This window comes from Aplidium turbinatum, chromosome 8, assembly GCF_918807975.1.
Source record: "Aplidium turbinatum chromosome 8, kaAplTurb1.1, whole genome shotgun sequence".
Classification (NCBI taxonomy): Eukaryota; Metazoa; Chordata; class Ascidiacea; order Aplousobranchia; family Polyclinidae; genus Aplidium; species Aplidium turbinatum.
In genome coordinates, this window is record NC_137479.1 from 3573849 (window position 1) to 3591522 (window position 17674).

A 17674-nucleotide genomic window follows, 5' to 3' on the forward strand; every position below is an offset into this window, starting at 1 on the left:
ACAAAACAACGTACAAGAACTTGATGAACAATATCGAATGTTTTTCTATAGTTAAAGCCTTTGCAACGTCCGAAAGCTTAAACGATGTAATAGGCTAAGCTCAAGTAGAGGAATGAGCGATTGCGAAAAAACATAGTTTTTAATCTTTTCTGGCAAAAAAGAATCGAAAACAATGCACTGGAATTTCAAGCGCTTCGCGAACCTTCAAAAAACGGCTCGCGACCCCCAGGTTGAAAAGCCCTATACTCTAAACTCAGTTTCGGTAAAAGTGGCGCTACGTGGTTTTGGAAATGGGCTCTTCATATGTAGCCTATTGACTCAACTCAGTCATTCGTTTTTAAGCAAAAACTGTAGGTACTGCATGGTACTGGATCTGTATCACTATCAGCCTTACAAAAATTGAGGGCCGAATTTTTCCAGGGCCTAAGGCTATAGCCTTATTAGCCTAATGATTAATCCGGCCCTGGCGATATGACAAGAAATTAAAAAGTCACACATATACTGTACGTTGTACAGTACTTTCCTGTCAAAGATTATTGCCGCAGTTCTTTACACTTAGGCTAAATGAGTTCCTTAATTGATACAGAGTTGATTTTTTCTGACGTTACACAACATTTGGAATTGCTTTCTGCACATTTCAAGAAGTAGGCTACTTTTTAAGAGACATATGAGAATTTTGACTGAATTTTAAACCCCTTTGTTATTACAAAGACTGATCTGTCAGGACGCGAAAAAGAAGAATTAGCCGAATTATCATCTGATCGAACTTTAATGCTTAGTTTCAATCAAACAGCTATTGTATCTTTCTGGTTGAGTGTTGTGGAGGAATACCCATTGCTATCGCAAAAGGCAACTAAAATTTTATTGCCTTTTGCCACGACCTACATGTGTGAGACAGGATTTTCAGCTCCACCAACATGAAGACAAAATACAGGCCCAGACTTTCCGTGGACCCTGACTTACGACTTTGCCTTTCACAAATAACTCCGAGAATTGATGACATATGCAAAAAGATGCAATCCCATACGCTCCATTGATGTTGTCAGTTTGTTAAATAAGCAAAATTCGGTTTAATTCATTTTTACCTTTGTATTGAGGGTCCGCCAATGAACACATTCACAAGTTGTGGTCCGTGGCCCAAAAAAGTTGGGGGAGCCCTGGAGTAGTGTATACCAAGTAGCCGGCAAAATTAGTTTGTTTTACAAGTGACACTTTATTGATTTTGAATCTTCGTTTAAGAAAATATCAGGCCTAACATTTTTACTACGCATTGATAATAGCCTGTAAAAGGGAATTTAGGGAGAATTCTTTAGTGCTTTCTCAGACTGAAAAAAACAGAAATTCGTTAACATATTGATTATATGGCCTTCTATACTTCTGTCATATAGCATTCGTATAAAAAAAATGGTTTTGTTTGTGGCTCATTGAGGTTGTTCAGTGTTCAAGCATGTTGACCTCTGCTTCTATTGCTTTGTAATTGAAATATAATTAATATAAAAAGAATATAAAAGAAATATAATCAAATATCGTTATTACTATCTGAAGCCTTTACAAATTGTTTCACGCTTTGTCTTTTTGCTTAGCATTGAGCACTTTTTTGTAACTTAGTATTAATAGTTTTCATTGTTTTTAAAAGAAATATAATTAATTTTTGCTCTTTGAAAAGCATTGTGACGTCATAACCACATACTAAACCCGATTTTATGCGCACAACGGAAGTGGCGACTGCCACGCCACATTGCATCACGACTGAGATGGGCTAATGCGGGAGACAACCACAAGCTGGAGAGCAACCGAGCCACTAAACAACATTAACTATTAAAGATTAAATTATAAGAATATATCCCATGACAATGAACGCTTATGACATAATTTAACAATGCATGCATTGCAGTAACTGCATATTATTTTCCAAAGTTCAAATTCTACCCAAAGATAAAGCCGACCGAACTTGGGCGCGTACTAAAAAGCTAACAGCGGCAGTTATCTAATCAAAGTTAAATATGTTATAGCCGGGCAGTTACTTCCGTGGACGAATCAGTTCCCGTGCAAACTTATTCTTTTCTTCCGCCTTTAGCTCCATCTTTTGTGCACAGCAGTTCTGTGTTGCAAAGGAGGGGCGCTACCGTTCTCTAAAGAAAACAACATGAAGCTTCAAAAGTGGTGAGTAGTTTAGCGCAACTTTACGTACTGTACAGTGTATAGAAACTTCTGTACAGAATGTACGCTATTAGCTGGTCTTAAGTAGACTCAGGGCAGTTTGGGCCCGGTACCGGTAAAAGCCTCGGTGTCATAGAAAACGCAGTGTGTTGCCATAAAAAATACTAAATACATAAATCGAATGAATAAAATACCAAATACATAATGTCGAACAAGTCAAAAGCTTTACGTCTGGGACACACAATAACTGAAAATGGAAGATGGGACACAGTCACAGAAATATTGAAACGAATAGAAATAGCAAGAAACAACTTTGTCTTTTTTGTATAATTTTCATGTTAGGGGAAAGGTGTGTATTTTGAACCCCTTAAAGAAAAATAAGCACAACTCAGCCAACTTCCGGTCAATGTGTATTATTTTTCACCCAGATACAGTCTAGGTACTTGCAAACCAGTGTAGAAAATATAAATCACATACAATAAAAAAATACAGAATAATTAAGCAATAAAAAATGTTCAAAAATGGTCCAAATTACACATATGGTGTGCATTTTGGACCATTGGGGTGTGTATTTTGGACCATTGGAGTATGTAATTTCAACTGAAGTTGCTTGAGGTCTTCGAAATGAAATTTCTGGATGACGGTTCAAGAATCCCTTAAGCCAATCTTTTTCAGCCAGACCCTTTTCACTGTTGAAGCTGGTATTGATATTATTGGCAGACGCAATGTCATATGCAAGCTTTCTTAAATCTATGGCCCCTAAATCATAAAATCTTCACTCCATTTCCAAAACATGTTTGACCAGTTGATCTTCAATATTTTCGGGAAGATCAAGTTGTCGACCAATGGTTTTTGACACTTGTGTAGCATATTTATTGGTAGCCTGTTATGGACATTGGACATGTTTTAACACTACAGCTTTGTGAATTTTGAACTGACGCGATGCTGCATAGGTGAGATGACTGGTCCAAATTACACACTGTCATGCACTGTTAGAAATTACCAACTATGACTTCCACATTTGGTTACAAGTCTTGTCCCCAACCTTTTCCTTTTGTTGGTTTTGTTACTGTATTTCTTTTTCACAATATCATTTCTTTTGCATTCTGACAAAGAAAAATAAATTGAATTGAATTGAATTAATTGAGCACAACATCTCCGTATAGGTTAAAGATAATACCAACATCATATCAGACTCAAACGTCATGCCAATAACGTCTCAGCGCTTAGCAATCAACTCCCCAACATAACATCAGCATACCCAAAACCACAAATTCCAATCTCCCGTCCACGTTTTCAAACCTAATGAGCTGAGTTTTTCACATCCGGGCTATTATTATTTTTTCTTTTAAGCTGTTCAAAAATACTGACAAAACGATTTTTATTTTTTGAGTTAGGGGACTGGTCCAAATTGCACACTAGTCCACGTTACACCACTTTCCCCCTATCTTTGTTTCCAGGATTGTTCACTTTTTCTAAAATTTTTTGGAGAGCTTCTGTTGATTCGGAGGCCTGAAGTTGGTCGAGATTGACCATTAATTGGAAATTTGTAATTTACAAATTTTCTCGCGGGAATTTTTTAATCTCTCGTCTGTCCCAATAGCTCAGTCAGCTGTTGGATTGTGAAAGAAGAAACTTCGAGATCAAGCTGCGCTTGTTTCGACTCTCGCAGTGCGCATTTAGCAATGTCTTAAGGACAGCTTTTTGACGACACCTAGAGGACGGATTAATTAGCAGACAATAAGACTTCAAAGCTTCTAGCCTACGATTGTCCGAAACTGCCAAGATCAAGTTTGCAAAAAGGCTTTCTCAGTTCAAGGATAAGCATTAAACCACAGTCGGTCAAATTTTGTTTAGGCTAAATTTTATAATCCTTTCACGGGCTATTGGAAACGCTTGGGTGACTAGCCACATGAGAAATGTAGGCGCAAATTGCCTATCTTTGTGTTGTGATGATGTGTGCGTTCTTGCAAAGGGCTGTTTTCGTTACAGATGGACTACTAGTAAAGTTTTAGCAATTAGAAAATTAGCGCAATGCGTTGGGAAATCGTTTTAGCCAGAATCTTGAAATAGCCTACACTTTTGTGATCGCTTGTAGAGCTTCGGCTTATCGTTGTTTTAAAACAAAACTTTGTAACTGAAATTTTCAGTAAAACCTCTCCTTTAGGCTAAATTCTCCAATGATCCAACAGGATGCGAAGTGTGACAAAAATAATTCTCATTTTGATGCTCTCAGCTTTTTTTTTTTATCAATGTTTGATATTTGAAATGTTTTACTTATTATTTGTAAAGGTGGCAAAGACCAAAAAATTCTGGAGTTTTCAACTTCGGTTACCAGAATGCAGGCGGCACGGAATATGTCGACACGTACATTCGTCACCCAATGCTACCAACTGAATCGTTCAAACCAACGCAGATCTTACGAAAGTCCGAAGCCAAAGTATCTGACAGAACCACATTCAGGTAAATCTCCAATTGAGTTCTGACAAGAATTTTTAAGTTGTTGCACAATCTCTTCACCGGTTGTTTCTCTTCTGAAGTTATACAGTTTTGGTAGAGAGGTGACTTTCTTTAACCATAGACAGATAAAACCAAGCAACCACACGGCATTTAACATCATGCAATTAGACTATTAGAGTGAACATAGAACTATAAATTTTGAACGTTTTCGGCCATACTCAAGTTAGCTCTTCTTGAGTATGGCTGAAAACGTTTGTAGTTTATAGTTTGATGTTCACTCTAATGTATGATGTTAAATGCCGTGTGGTTGCTTGGTTTTATCTGTCTTCTGAAGTTGGTTCCATAAATTTCAATTTCAGTTTAATGTCAAAAAAATTTTGCATTTGCGCCACCAGCGTTGCATTGATGGTCTGTGAACGCGTTCATCGGGTTGGCCTTGCATACATGTTTCTATTTAAAGTTAAACGTTATCTGTTTAATTTGCTACAAAAAAGAGACTTTGATATAAACAGTTTTTTTTCTAATTGTTGAGCAACTTTAGGCTTTTTAAGATTTATGGCTTGTTTTTGCATGCTACTCCGGATGCTACTATAGCCTATTAAGTATTAAGTTATATAAATGCCTTCAGTGGCGGCTCGTGCCACAGGGCTGTAGCCCCAGCTAAAAGAAAGAGAAGAAGGAAAATATGTAGCCTATTCCGCTGTGTTTGTCCGACCCGGTTACTGTTTTCACTTGCGGATTGCGGATCGAAAATTGAAATATTAAAAGTTTTGTTTGGCAACACAGATTTTGGGAAAACTTCTCTGCAGCCCGAGATTCTGGATTTCAAGCGCTATGATTGGCTAAAAACTATCCTTGAAGCTTCACCTCTTTTGGTATTTTACAGCACACAGAAAGTAGTTTTTGAATCTGTCGGGGCTGCATGGAAAACAGCCCCCCCCTCACTCCTAACCGAATAACTTGACAGACTTTTTAAAGTTAGCTTTTATTTCGCAGAGTAGCGATTAGCCATGAACGAAAAAGAATGAAAAATAGTTAGGGTATTCAACAGGTTATAGGAAGTGGTAGTCCAGCCTAGGGCATCTCAAAATCACTGAAGCTTTGTATGCAACGGCTAGGCTAGTCAAGACTAAGCTGAAATACATCAACTTTTCAACAAAGTTTGAATGCAACTTTTCAAAATTTGGGATAAAAACATGTTCAGAACGCACCAAATTTAATGTGATTTTTCAATTTTTTTTCGGGGAGACTCCCCAGACCCCTCGCGAAATCGTTCACCTTCGGCGTAATCAAAGGAGGGTATCGCCACCCGGATTATTTATTGCAGCCCCATTGCCCACAAACAGCATCAGCCGCCAGTGTATGCCTTAACCCTATATTGCCCAGGTGGTGCTGAATCAGCACCAAGCACTTCAAATGTGCTGTCGCGGCTTAACTACTGGCTCCATGCATCCAGATTTTTTTGACTTTTCCTAAATATCATCGAATTTTATTGTGTGTAAATTTGGGCCTCCAATATCTTATACTTTTCATGCAAACATATGCATTTTGAAATGCAATTGGTGAAATTTTGCTAAATTGCTCTTTTCGGAGAAGACTATGTGTTTTTTTATTGCTCATATGGAGCGTCGCGCTGGCCGAGAACTGTCTGAAAACAAAACCGCAAAAATGTATGACTCATTTTCTGGTTGGTGGTTTCTGCTTTAGCGTTGTCAATCAAAGATTTGTGCTGACGCAGGATTTTACTTCATACACAAACCTTTCATCCAATAACATCATATTGCTGCAGTAAACGTAACATCCCCAGGAAATGTTTAGAAGCGGCGTGAAAAACCAAAGTAAATTTTCTTGGTAGATTTCAATTTTTTTATCAAAACACTTGCTACTAATTTCATCGTTTGAACGCAACGCTGATCTTTAGTCAATTTGCTAAATAAAAAATCTTTTTGTTTGCTGTGAGATTCATAGCAGTTGTAACTTATGACCTCACAATTCCTTGATCTTCAAACGCAATCTATGAATTCCTTTTCTAACAACAAAACTGTACACATTTATCTATTTTACCTTCAAAACTGGGAAGTGGCGATGACAATACAAAGAGCTTTCATTCAAAAACGTCATATCACTGCAAACTTAAATTTTCTCCAGTCGCCTAAATGTTCAAAGGCCACTTGCAAAATGTATTCACATTTTCTGGACAGATCTCAATTTTTCATGAAAGTGTTTGATGAGAGTTTCATCGTTTCAACGCAAATGCTGATTCGGTCAATCTACCAAGTCCGCAATTTCTTTTGTTTGCGTTTGTAGACAATGAATCAACGTTATGAGAGCGAATTTGTTCGCTCTGCGATACCTAGAAAAAAACGAGTATTTACTCTAATAACGTACGGTTTTCGAAGTATTAGATCAGAACATTGATCACTCTTTGCTGTGTAGCCTACGTGCTTGTTATTATTATTTTTTTGCATCGATCACCTGCTTTAGGTAACTCAAAGAAAATCATAATTTGTTGCCGTCATAATGCACCGGCTATAAAATTCATCACAGTAAAATCTTCCAAATATTTTTAACCCTTTGTCAATATTTTTAAACCTTTCTCCCACTGATTAAACATTTATGTCAACGAAACATACTTTACATAAGTGCTGAGAAGGAAGCATTTGAAGTGAGCGTAGATACCTTCTTGTAAATCGCGGAGGGCTGACGCCTATATCCATTAGGATTTAGGAATGAAGCTACCCTCTTTTTCCTAAGCAGCGCCCAGACAGACATTGCAGACGTTGAATCAAAGCTAAAATGGATTAATTTGGTGGCTGGTCTTTCATGTTCATGTAAATAAAAAAATTTTTAAGTCACAATCAGGGTCTCATTAAGTTATTTTGATAATTATGAATCCATTTATCGAATGTGGGCAACAGTTTCTAACATCTTTTATGCCTTTAACTTTCTAAAGATCACAGACCAATAGAGTACCTAAAGATTTAGATAACTACGCTATAACCTACTTTAGAAAATAGACTGTATACATAGGTGATGTCAGCCGAGTGGCTTTTAGAGCGAAGCATAACTTCCAGTGGTGGGCACTAGTTACTTTCAAAGTAATTGAGTTACAGTTACTTCGCTCAAAAAGTAACTAGTTACAGTTACCGTTTTTTTAAAAGTAACTTGTTACAGTTACTTTTCAAAGAAATAGATGTGTAGCCTACTGACCTACAACTACTCTTCTTTGCATGAAGTACAAGTTGAAAAATACATGATAAAGGCAAGGCGATACTTTGTTCGTAGCTGTTGCCTAACTACAAAACAGCAACCCCTCTGCTAGCTGTCCACATACTATAATGCTTCTAAAAATCCATAATCCAAGCCCAAAACGTCCGCCTACCAAATATAAAAAATAAAAAATTGAAAAAACGACATGCCAACCAAGGACACTCCGTACTTATAAGCAGAAGGCCCTGTCAATACTTTTATACCGGTATCTAAAATGAGCGAAGAGGCACAACATCAATTTCCTTTCAGAAACAACAGCATATCAAAATGTTTATCGCTAAGCCCAGCTCGCTTTGGCTTCAAAATGTATTTTCCACGGGCAGAAAACATGGATTTACAGGGACGCAACATTTAGCCGAGTGGCTTTTAGAGCGAAGCATAGCTGCATAACATCAGCCGGAACTATAAAGGCTACTCGAAAAGGGATTCCGACTGAAATTAGGAGTATAGAGAACCGGGAAAAGTTTTCCTATATTTTATTAACTAAAGAAAAGTGAAACAAAACCAAAACAATGACAAGGTTTGCTTTTTGGCAACACATTATACCCGACTGCAGTACAGAGTTATCCATGTGCTTTTCATATTTCCACCTCCTAAATATCACCACAATTTGATGACAGTTAGCTCTGCATTGGAAAATAACTTCTGCGTGGACTTCGCAATGCAGGCGCTATGCCAAAGTCGCTATGTTCAATCTGCCGCGAGTCTCAAGCAGGATTTTATTTAGTCGTCATTGGGCAATTTGTTGCAATGCAAAGTAAAACAGGCATACAATAGAAAATTGTAAATGCACAATATTATAAACTGCTTGTGCTGCATTGCAATACAAAATTTAATAATTTTCTGATCTTATTTTTGACTGAATAAATAATTGTGGCTGGACTATGAAATCGATGTAGTTGCAGTGACGTTGCCGTTTTTATGAGGATTTACCCAGCTACTAAAACGATGTATTTTTAGTACTGAGAAAAAAGTCTACAGACATTGAATCAATGCAAAATGCACAAATTTTTCTTGCCGGGTAGTGCTAGGCAAGTCGGCATGGACTTCAAAACTTATTTGAGGTTTATTCGTGCATTTTTTTTAACTTCCGTAATGCTGCAAAAAATTCAACTGTTTTTTGCTATTACAATCTACTTTGTGACAAACGGTCCTACTCAATACAGTTTCTTTTACTATGTGAAACAAAACTTGACAACACCATAGAATAAATCAAAAACAAATATTTTCATTCTGGTGAGTGGAACAAACTGCAAGACGTTTTTATAAAAAAAAGGTGTCCAGAGTGTCGTGAAGATTCGTTTGACTCGCACAGAATAAGATACTTCTCAACAATACAAAATTGTGTGAACCATAGGCTATAGACGAAACAGCTTGAATTGTTTCTGACTATCCTGAAAGACAACAGTGAAACCTTTTCAAGAAAAGCAATTCTACTATTGCGTTATTCAAAATCAAACTAACGTCTTCGGACGTTAAAATCCTTTAAAATGAACAGCTACATTGAGCGCTGACAAATACGTCGGTAAGAAAAACCGCAGACAGAAAAATCTTAAAATCATTTGTCAGCCTTCAATCTCTCGAGAGAATGGAAACCGCACACGCTGATGACGCGGAGAGTGAGAAAAAACGAACATTTTTTCTTGATTGCAGTGTTTCTTTATTTTAAATGTGGTAAAAAAAGTACTGCTTGTGTAATGTGTATTGCTTTGAATCAAGAGTATTTTAAGCAATTGAATGACAATTTTACAATTTTCATAACCCCAGATAAATTTTCTATCTGTAGTCAAAAGATGGTAATGATGAGACTCGTAAGTCGTAATAAAAGAGTTATAAGCGCTTAAACTGGGTGCTGAATCAGCACCACCTGGGGATTCGGTGGAACTCAGAACCTAGGGATAATAGGGTTAACATAAACGGGATTAACGGTAAACATTCAGCGTAGTATGTTTAGTAAATGCTATTGTGTACGCTTGGAGAAAACTTTGTAGCATTCAAGACAACTTTCTTCAGATGTGACTACATTCCTCATCCTCTGACGAAGCATAGGCAACAGCAAAAAGAAGAGTATGTCCCCCCGGATGCGACAATGGACGCGGTCAGCATGTACAGACAGGATTATCCTCTTCACAAATACAACCGGATTGAGCTGGCAAAGAAGCGGAGAGAAAGCTGGCAGTTGCCTCGCATGAAGTTTGAAGCAAAGCCAACTTATGCAAGTAAGCAACAGCATGGCCATGAACAGGCTAATCTGTTCATTGAGAAAATGAGTCCCTTTAAAGTTTAAACTAAGAGATTTTCTCATAAAGCCTTTTTGCTATTTCCCGTCCTTGTAAAGACTTTAAACCATGGAAACAGGAATCATCATCATGAACATCCACAATTGGAGTTTACAATAATTAAATTATTTAGTTTGTTGTTACTGTTTTTATTCCATTTAGCGTCATCATAAGTGTCATAGCAACTTTGGTCTTTGGTGAAGGAGATGTTACGGTTGTTGCTTAATTGTCCATAACCCATCTTGGTTAGTCGTCTTTGTGTAGTAAAAACTTGTACAGTTTTATGATTAAAAACGGTTTACTTTTACGGTTTTTTTAGTTTTTCCATTCCCTTGTCACCTATTTCTGCCTCATTGAATGCTTAACCTTTTGCGTATGCTAGTTTTGCATGATGATGTAATAGAAGCGTTTGTTCTAGCTTTCACCGACAAAGCATTTCTGTTATCCTCCTGATTAGTAAATTTTATTTGAATTTTCAACTGTTTGCCTTTACTTAATCAAGCTAGGTCAAATTATAGTATTCGAAAGTTGCGCTTTTGCTAAAAAATGAAGAAAAGGAAAAGAAAAAAAGAAAAGAACATGGAAGACATGAACATTTTATCTAATTAATACCGTATGTAAATTTTCGTTTGTTTTGGTACAGTTATGCTGACAGTGACATCTATTAATTTTGTAGGCTAATTTTTGTTTCAAGTAATTTTGTTTCGATCCAGTTGTGCTGAAGAGTTCTAATGAACGAAAACCGGTTCCACGACATAAATTAAATTTTAAATTTTATTGAAATACTATTGTGAGTGTTTGCCTGGACAAATGAATTAAGGTTCAGACTTTAGGGCAGAGGTCGGCAACCTGCGGCTCCGGAGCCACATGCGGCTCTTTCAGCCCTCTGCTCTGGCTCCCGTGACTTTAAACACTGCGAGCTTGGGCAATACAAAAAATTTTTGTTGTAACTTAATAACTGCTCTAGGCTATAGTTTAAACTAGTTTTGTTGAAAATTATGACTTACAAATCCGTTTAGTATGTTTTTTTTTCACCAAGATTTAATGCTTTTATCTTGCTAAGGAAAAAACCATTTAGGATTGTTAGGAATAATGGCGGCTCCTCACGGCTTACAATGCATGTATTGTATGCGGACAGATTCTGATTTGCCCGCCCGTCTGTGAAACGTTAAAGAGCATATTGTTACGTGATTTACCGCACAATTAATGTTAGCATTATCTTATACCTGGCAGTGTCACAGTGCAGTTTGTAGTAGCCTGTAGTATTTTGTAAGCAGTTAAAAGTGTCAGATACCTACTCTTTGTTAAATATGTAAATCGCCATTAGTTATTAATCAGTAACTTTGGCAAATTTGCCAAGTTATTGCCAGTATACCAGCGTTATCTTTACTAGTAAGCCTAGTTTCCGTAGTCTAGAGCAGGAGCAAAATTCAGGAGCAAATATCGCATTAGCTGGTGAAATAAATGATTATTTGAAAATGTATGTTTTTACCCAATACTGTGTTCGTAGGTAGCCTACTAAAAAGGATTGTGTTTAATAGTCAGGCTTTGTTTGTTGAAATTCTAGAATATTCGCATGTACAAAGCAAAAATTGAAAGAAATTCTACATGAAGTGTAGGCTATAATTACCTTTGGTTTTAGTGGCCAACTCGACAGTTACATGTTATGGCTTCGAATATGTCTTAATTTGAAGAAACTTGGGAACATTGGCTCTTTTAATGCTAAAGGTTGCCGACCTCTGCTTTAGGGAAAAAAAGCTATTGATTTGTTTTCTTAGTTTTATAATTATAAGATTCGATTATATTTCACTAACACTCAAAATACTGACAACAAACAAACAAGATGGCTGCTGGACGATGGCAAAAGGTCTAGTCTAAATTCTAGAAGGTTGATTAGAGTTGCTTTCGGCAAAATCATTCGGCCACCCACGAGCACTTTTACTGCACGAGGCAAGGAACATTACAAGATTTACAAACACAGAATCTAGCTTGTCAAAATCCTCATCGGTTATGACAGACCATTGTCTGTCATGGGCATCACCGCAATACTGCATGATAGACCATGATAATACGACTGTATAATTGCATCTTGATGGCCTGACGAAAAGTTGGCTCCAAGTCCTTCCATTGAGCTGATCAGGGGCGCCGGAACGATATTTGACTGGGGGGGCAAGATTACGAAAAAAGGGCATTTTTGTTTATTAAAAGGCCAAATTTTTTTCAAGTTTTAATATAAGATATAGCGATAATGCTAATCTATCAGCTCACTATGTATTGAGTAATGATAGCCTACAAGTGTCCGGTATACAAAGAAGGGCATCATGCTATGTTACAGTAGGCCTATAATGATGTAACCTACTGTCAAGCCTTAAAGCAGCCTGCGGCCATGGCTGCTAAGTAGTGCTTGAATGACCGCCGGTGCTACCTCCTCAATCGGCCAAGTTTGGCCGCCGGTCTCTTCTAGCCAACTATTTAATTTCGCAATAGAATGATCGTGGATTAACTGTCGAAAATATGTAGTATCAAAGAGTGACGCAAAAATAGGTCAGCGCGTCATAATCGCCACTGTTGCATTGTGCAGGAATATTTGTTATTGATGGAATATATCCATCTGCGATCACCAGCGCTGTAAGTTTTGTTTGTAATTCCCGACGTTTATTTTAACAAAGTCTTAATCCGAAGTGCTAATTTACGTCGGCTGGCAATATTGTCCTTTTTATGTCGATTCGATGTTGTCGGACATTGAATCGTTGTTAAAAAGGAGAACTAGGTTAGTTGACATCCCAGGGGAAAACATATTTTGCAAAATTATGCTTCTTTTAGGCTAGTAATGTCCTTCACATCATTGAAATACTTATTTTATTATCTTGCCGTCATCGTTAACACATGTCGAACGTTGTTTTTCGTTGCTAAAAAGAATTCTAGGGGAGTGGCGAACTTCTTTAAAATCAGCCACATTAGAGACACTCGTGCGAGTGTCGTTTACGGTTAGATGATCCCGCAGTACTGGTTTACAATCCCGATAAAGCAGTTATTGCGTGGTGCAACGATTCTATTGTAGGACGTCGCCCAGCCCCAGTCTTCAAAAATGCTAAGTGATAATTTTAGCATTGTTGCAAGTTTAATTCTATTTACTTGTGCTGTCGTTATTTTTATTTTAGCTTCCAAGGACGCAGATTTGGCCGCCGAGAAAAAGCTCCCGGTAGGCCACGATGGCTGCGGGAAAAAAACGAGTTTTAAGGCCTGAAACTGTGTTGCAGAATTTTGTGCCGTAAATATTATTTTGAGGCAAAAATGAAAGATTATAATCAGGCTAAAAGCGAATAGCAGAAATTGTTATATTGTAAAATGTGCACTGTGCAGTAGCTTACATGACTTTAAAAGGGCACCATTGCCCCCCTGCCCCTCCATCTGCAGAATAATTAAGGGCAGGGGGGGCATCCGCCCCCCCCCTGCCCCCCCCCCACTTCCGGCGCCCCTGGAGCTGATCACAAACTTTCTGTCTCATACGAACGACGATGACGATAATTGAAGAAATGGACGCTTTGATATAGACTTGGATATTGGAACGAAATGAACGAAAACTGTTGAGAACGAAATGGAACGCAAACTATATTGAACCAAATGCCTCAAGAGCTTGTTGTTTTTGTTTGGATATTCTTAGTGAAGACGCTTATATAATATATGAAACCCACGTGACGTTTGAATTTCCACTAAGCCACCACAGAAAACTCCATTAGAAACACACGATCTGTTTTTGTAAGTTTGGCACGCGCACTCCTTTCAATAAGTATTTTGTAATTACGTCAGGTGATTTCAAGCGATGGGAGCTGCCACCTCGCGTCAAACTTGGTCCGGAGCAAACCTACGTGAAACCTGATATTAAGATGGAATCAACATCTACGTTTCAGCAAGTGAGATGATTTAAATGACCTTGCTTTGCAATGCATTTTCAGTGACATCCGCCGCGTTTGTTAATGCTACAAAAGCTTCTGCATTCCTTACTTTTGCATTGAATTTGACGTTTCAAGTTTTTCTATCAGCTCTGACATCCCCTCACGTATTGCGCATGACACTGTTACAATGAGATTGTTTTTCTGTTTGTAGGACTTCGTGCATCGTTTTGCTTTACCGCGAGAATCGACTCGACCAGCCAACGTAGCTTTCCATTCAGAGGCCCCTTTAGATGGAACCACGATGCATAATTCGAGTTACGTGCGCCATCCACTGGAGAAGAAAATTCATCAGCGGGAAAAAAAACGCTACGTTCCCCCAACTATACCCATGGACGGGACGACAACATTCCAACTGGACTTCACTAGTAAGAAAGCCATACCAGCCGAGAGTATGAAGCCGGTGCAAACAACCTTGGCCTCCAAGGAACCTCTTTCGAAGTCGTCGGAGTTTCGTGACAGATTTGTCGCGTGGCCGGTTTCTCGGCCGCAGCGACGACAATCAATCAAATACCTTGGGCCGCAGGGGACTATGGAGTTACAAACTACTCACAGAGTTGACTTTCAAGGCCTGAATGCCCGGCCAGCCACTCCGAAAAAGCCGGTTGTGCACCGTCCACAAACCCTCCCATTTTCCGGGACAACAAACTACAGAAATGATTTCAAGAAGTGGGACATTAACAAAACCTTAGCAAAGCGGCGGAAAGAATCCTTTCACAGTGGAGGTACGTAGCATCAAACAATGAGCTTAGTTTTATGCAAACAATTAGAAACCGCAATAAGATATTCTAATAGTCTTTCGGAATGGTTTTTAAGTTTCATAAATAAGAACTCTAAATTTTGTGACTAGCTTTTCTGCAACATATCGAAATTTCAAACCACGTGGAAAAAATTGAAATTAAAATGAAGTAAAAAAAAAAGCTTTAAATCAAAAACCTCCTCTAGCTTAGAACATGGTTTCTGGTTGTTGTCAGTATTTGAACAATTCTCAATTTCCAAAGTGTGACGTAACTTTTAGAATTAGCTCTTGAATTCCTCTAACGTTTACAGTTTTACATTCACACCATCGCTAACTGATTTATTCCCCTTGTACAGGAGCCTTCGAAGGGCAGTCCACCACTCGCCAACACTATATCCCCTACCAGGGTGTCCGGCCGGCCCAGTCGTTTAAACCGGACGGGAAGGCCTACCAAAGTGATGCCATCCTTGATGACGCAACCATCTACAGGATCAGCTACGTACCTAAGTCCATGCGTGGGGTAGAGCGCTATCCGACTCCTGATTGGATGAAAACTAAGGAAACGATGTTGAAACGGCTAAATGCGTTGCCACGAAATGGTGCCAGGTGCTTCACTCCGAAGGCCACACCAATAAATGTGGCCGCTTAATGTTTAAATTGATTGATTTTTGAGTGAGCTTGCTTAAAATTGGACAATAAAACCAAAGAAAGAGAAGCTCCTGCTGGTTTTGTCCTCGAGTCCAGTCATCATCGGACACTTTTGTGACTGGTTTTGTTTGACAAAGATTTTCGTCTGTATGACGTCATCAGTTTTTAAACGTTTATAATATTAAAAAAAATTCCCGATTAATTAAACCAATAACCCACAATTGTAAATAGATGTCTTCAAGGGGACATTGCTGAGCCATGCAGCAATTCAAGAAGTGTAAGATGGAAACACGTAAGATTTACGCCATTTTTAAACAGCAGCGGTTATATAGCGGATAAGCTGGAGTAGACTACGGGCCAGTGTTTCTCACACTTTGTTTTTATTTCTCTATCCGTTTTTTCTATTCGGATGGAAATATTATATTGCCTCCACTTAAATAAAGCTAACAATCGCACAAAAACTGTATTCCGCAAAGAATACATATGCACTGAATGCAGTTATCACTTATGTGTAATAAGCCTCCCATATCTGCAGACAGCGCACACCGTTTCGGCCTTCCAGCCTCCTCAGTGCAGTAGGTACACTGGGTATGGCTACGGAGATATAGACCTCCGTGTGACGTTTTCCCATTTGTGAAACCCAAGCTCCAAAAAATAGTACTACCGCCAACCTTGCCAAAGTGCTCAAACTGCAAGCAGCGAGCTTTGCGCAATGCACAGCAAGGTGCCTCCAGTAAAGTGCTCAATCGGCAAAAGCCAAGAGCGTCCATAACGCCTACCATATGTGTCATAAAACTTTTGTAGTTAATAAAAGTATCGCGTTTTGCTAAGTATATTATGTTGGTGTAGGCTATATGTTGGTCTGAGGTGTGCAAACTTGCAGCACTGTTAACTGGTCCAAATACACATAACCAGCTTGGCCTGCGAACCGCAAACCGTTAGTTGGTTGGTTTTGAATCTTTATCCTCGGACTGATAAAGCCTTGATTGGTTATTCCTGGTTGTTTCGCATACTTGTAAAGACTTTTGACGCAGGCCAGTTACCGAGATTGGCAGAGTGAAGTTTTCTAATTGTTGAAATGTTGTTGCCGAGGAATTATTCCATTCACTAGGTGCCGCTGAATGGAGAGCAGTCCTGAAATGCGTTTCTTAGCGCAGTAGCGCACACCCCAAGACTCGAACCAGCGCCGCGTGATCTTGAGCCGGGCACGTAAGCACTGAGATAACGGGGCGGACGGTTTTATTGAAAATGTCATCGAAGAAATACTATGCTGGCATTTTTTAGACTTTTTTGTGACCAGGTGGCTTTTTTTGTTGAAGATAGGTTGGCAACCTTGGCTTAACATGCGTGAACTGAATGACGAATCAATTCAATGGCTGCTCGACACCTGCCCAAACATCTAGACCGCGTCGCCGCCACTGCCCAAGGCAGGCGCGAATCTAAGAGTTTTTTTCGGGGGGGGGGGGGCAGAAAATTTGAAAATCAATTAAAAAGAAAGAAAAAGCTAAACAGATATGAACAATGATACTACGACATGTACGATATGCTAGAAAATAGACATTAAAACAACCATTTTCATCAATTGTGATGCCGAAGGACTAATATCAGCTGTTTAGAAGCATATCAAACCATTTGATGCAGAAACATACAATTTTTCACAAAATTTCGGGGGGGGGGGAGCCCGCCCCCCCCCCATAAATCCGCACCTGGCCCAAGGGTAGTAAAAGGCAGAGCCCTCGATCCCTGGAGTGGCGAAGAAGGTTCAAAGTTCAAACGAGGAAGAAGCATGCGTTGATAATACAATTTGCCTATTCGCCGTTCTTTTACCACACTGCGGCGTAAATGCGACCAAGGCACGCGGATTTAAAATTGCATGCAAAACAAAAATCCCTATCTGGGGATATTTTCGTCATGAAAATTGTAAGTTATTACTGACACTAGGAACGTGTTTCTCAGACCAGAGGTGACGAACCTGCGGCCCGTCAAAGAATTATGTGCGGCCCGCAAAACAGTTTGACAATCGCTCAAGCATTAAAGACAAAAGACATCTCAAAGCTGTTTTATGCCTTCACTGGTACTCCTTTCCTTTGCTATTTTCTTGCCCTAAACATTAACTTTCAAGGTTTAAAGTTAGAAAATAGGAAAGCTATGAGATAAAGTTGTGA

At 38.8% G+C, this 17674-nt stretch overlaps 1 protein-coding gene across 1 annotated transcript; it reads left to right on the top strand.

Moving 5' to 3' along the window:
• The first annotated feature begins 1918 nt into the window (after positions 1-1918).
• On the top strand, positions 1919-15736 carry LOC145775836 (stabilizer of axonemal microtubules 2-like). The gene is made up of 6 exons (XM_082587216.1): positions 1919-2163; positions 4453-4623; positions 9904-10109; positions 13980-14083; positions 14277-14847; positions 15218-15736. The coding sequence occupies exons 1-6, from the start codon at positions 2147-2149 to the stop codon at positions 15508-15510; spliced, it is 1362 nt and encodes a 453-aa protein (XP_082443342.1). The 5' UTR covers positions 1919-2146; the 3' UTR covers positions 15511-15736.
• The last annotated feature ends 1938 nt before the right edge of the window (positions 15737-17674 follow it).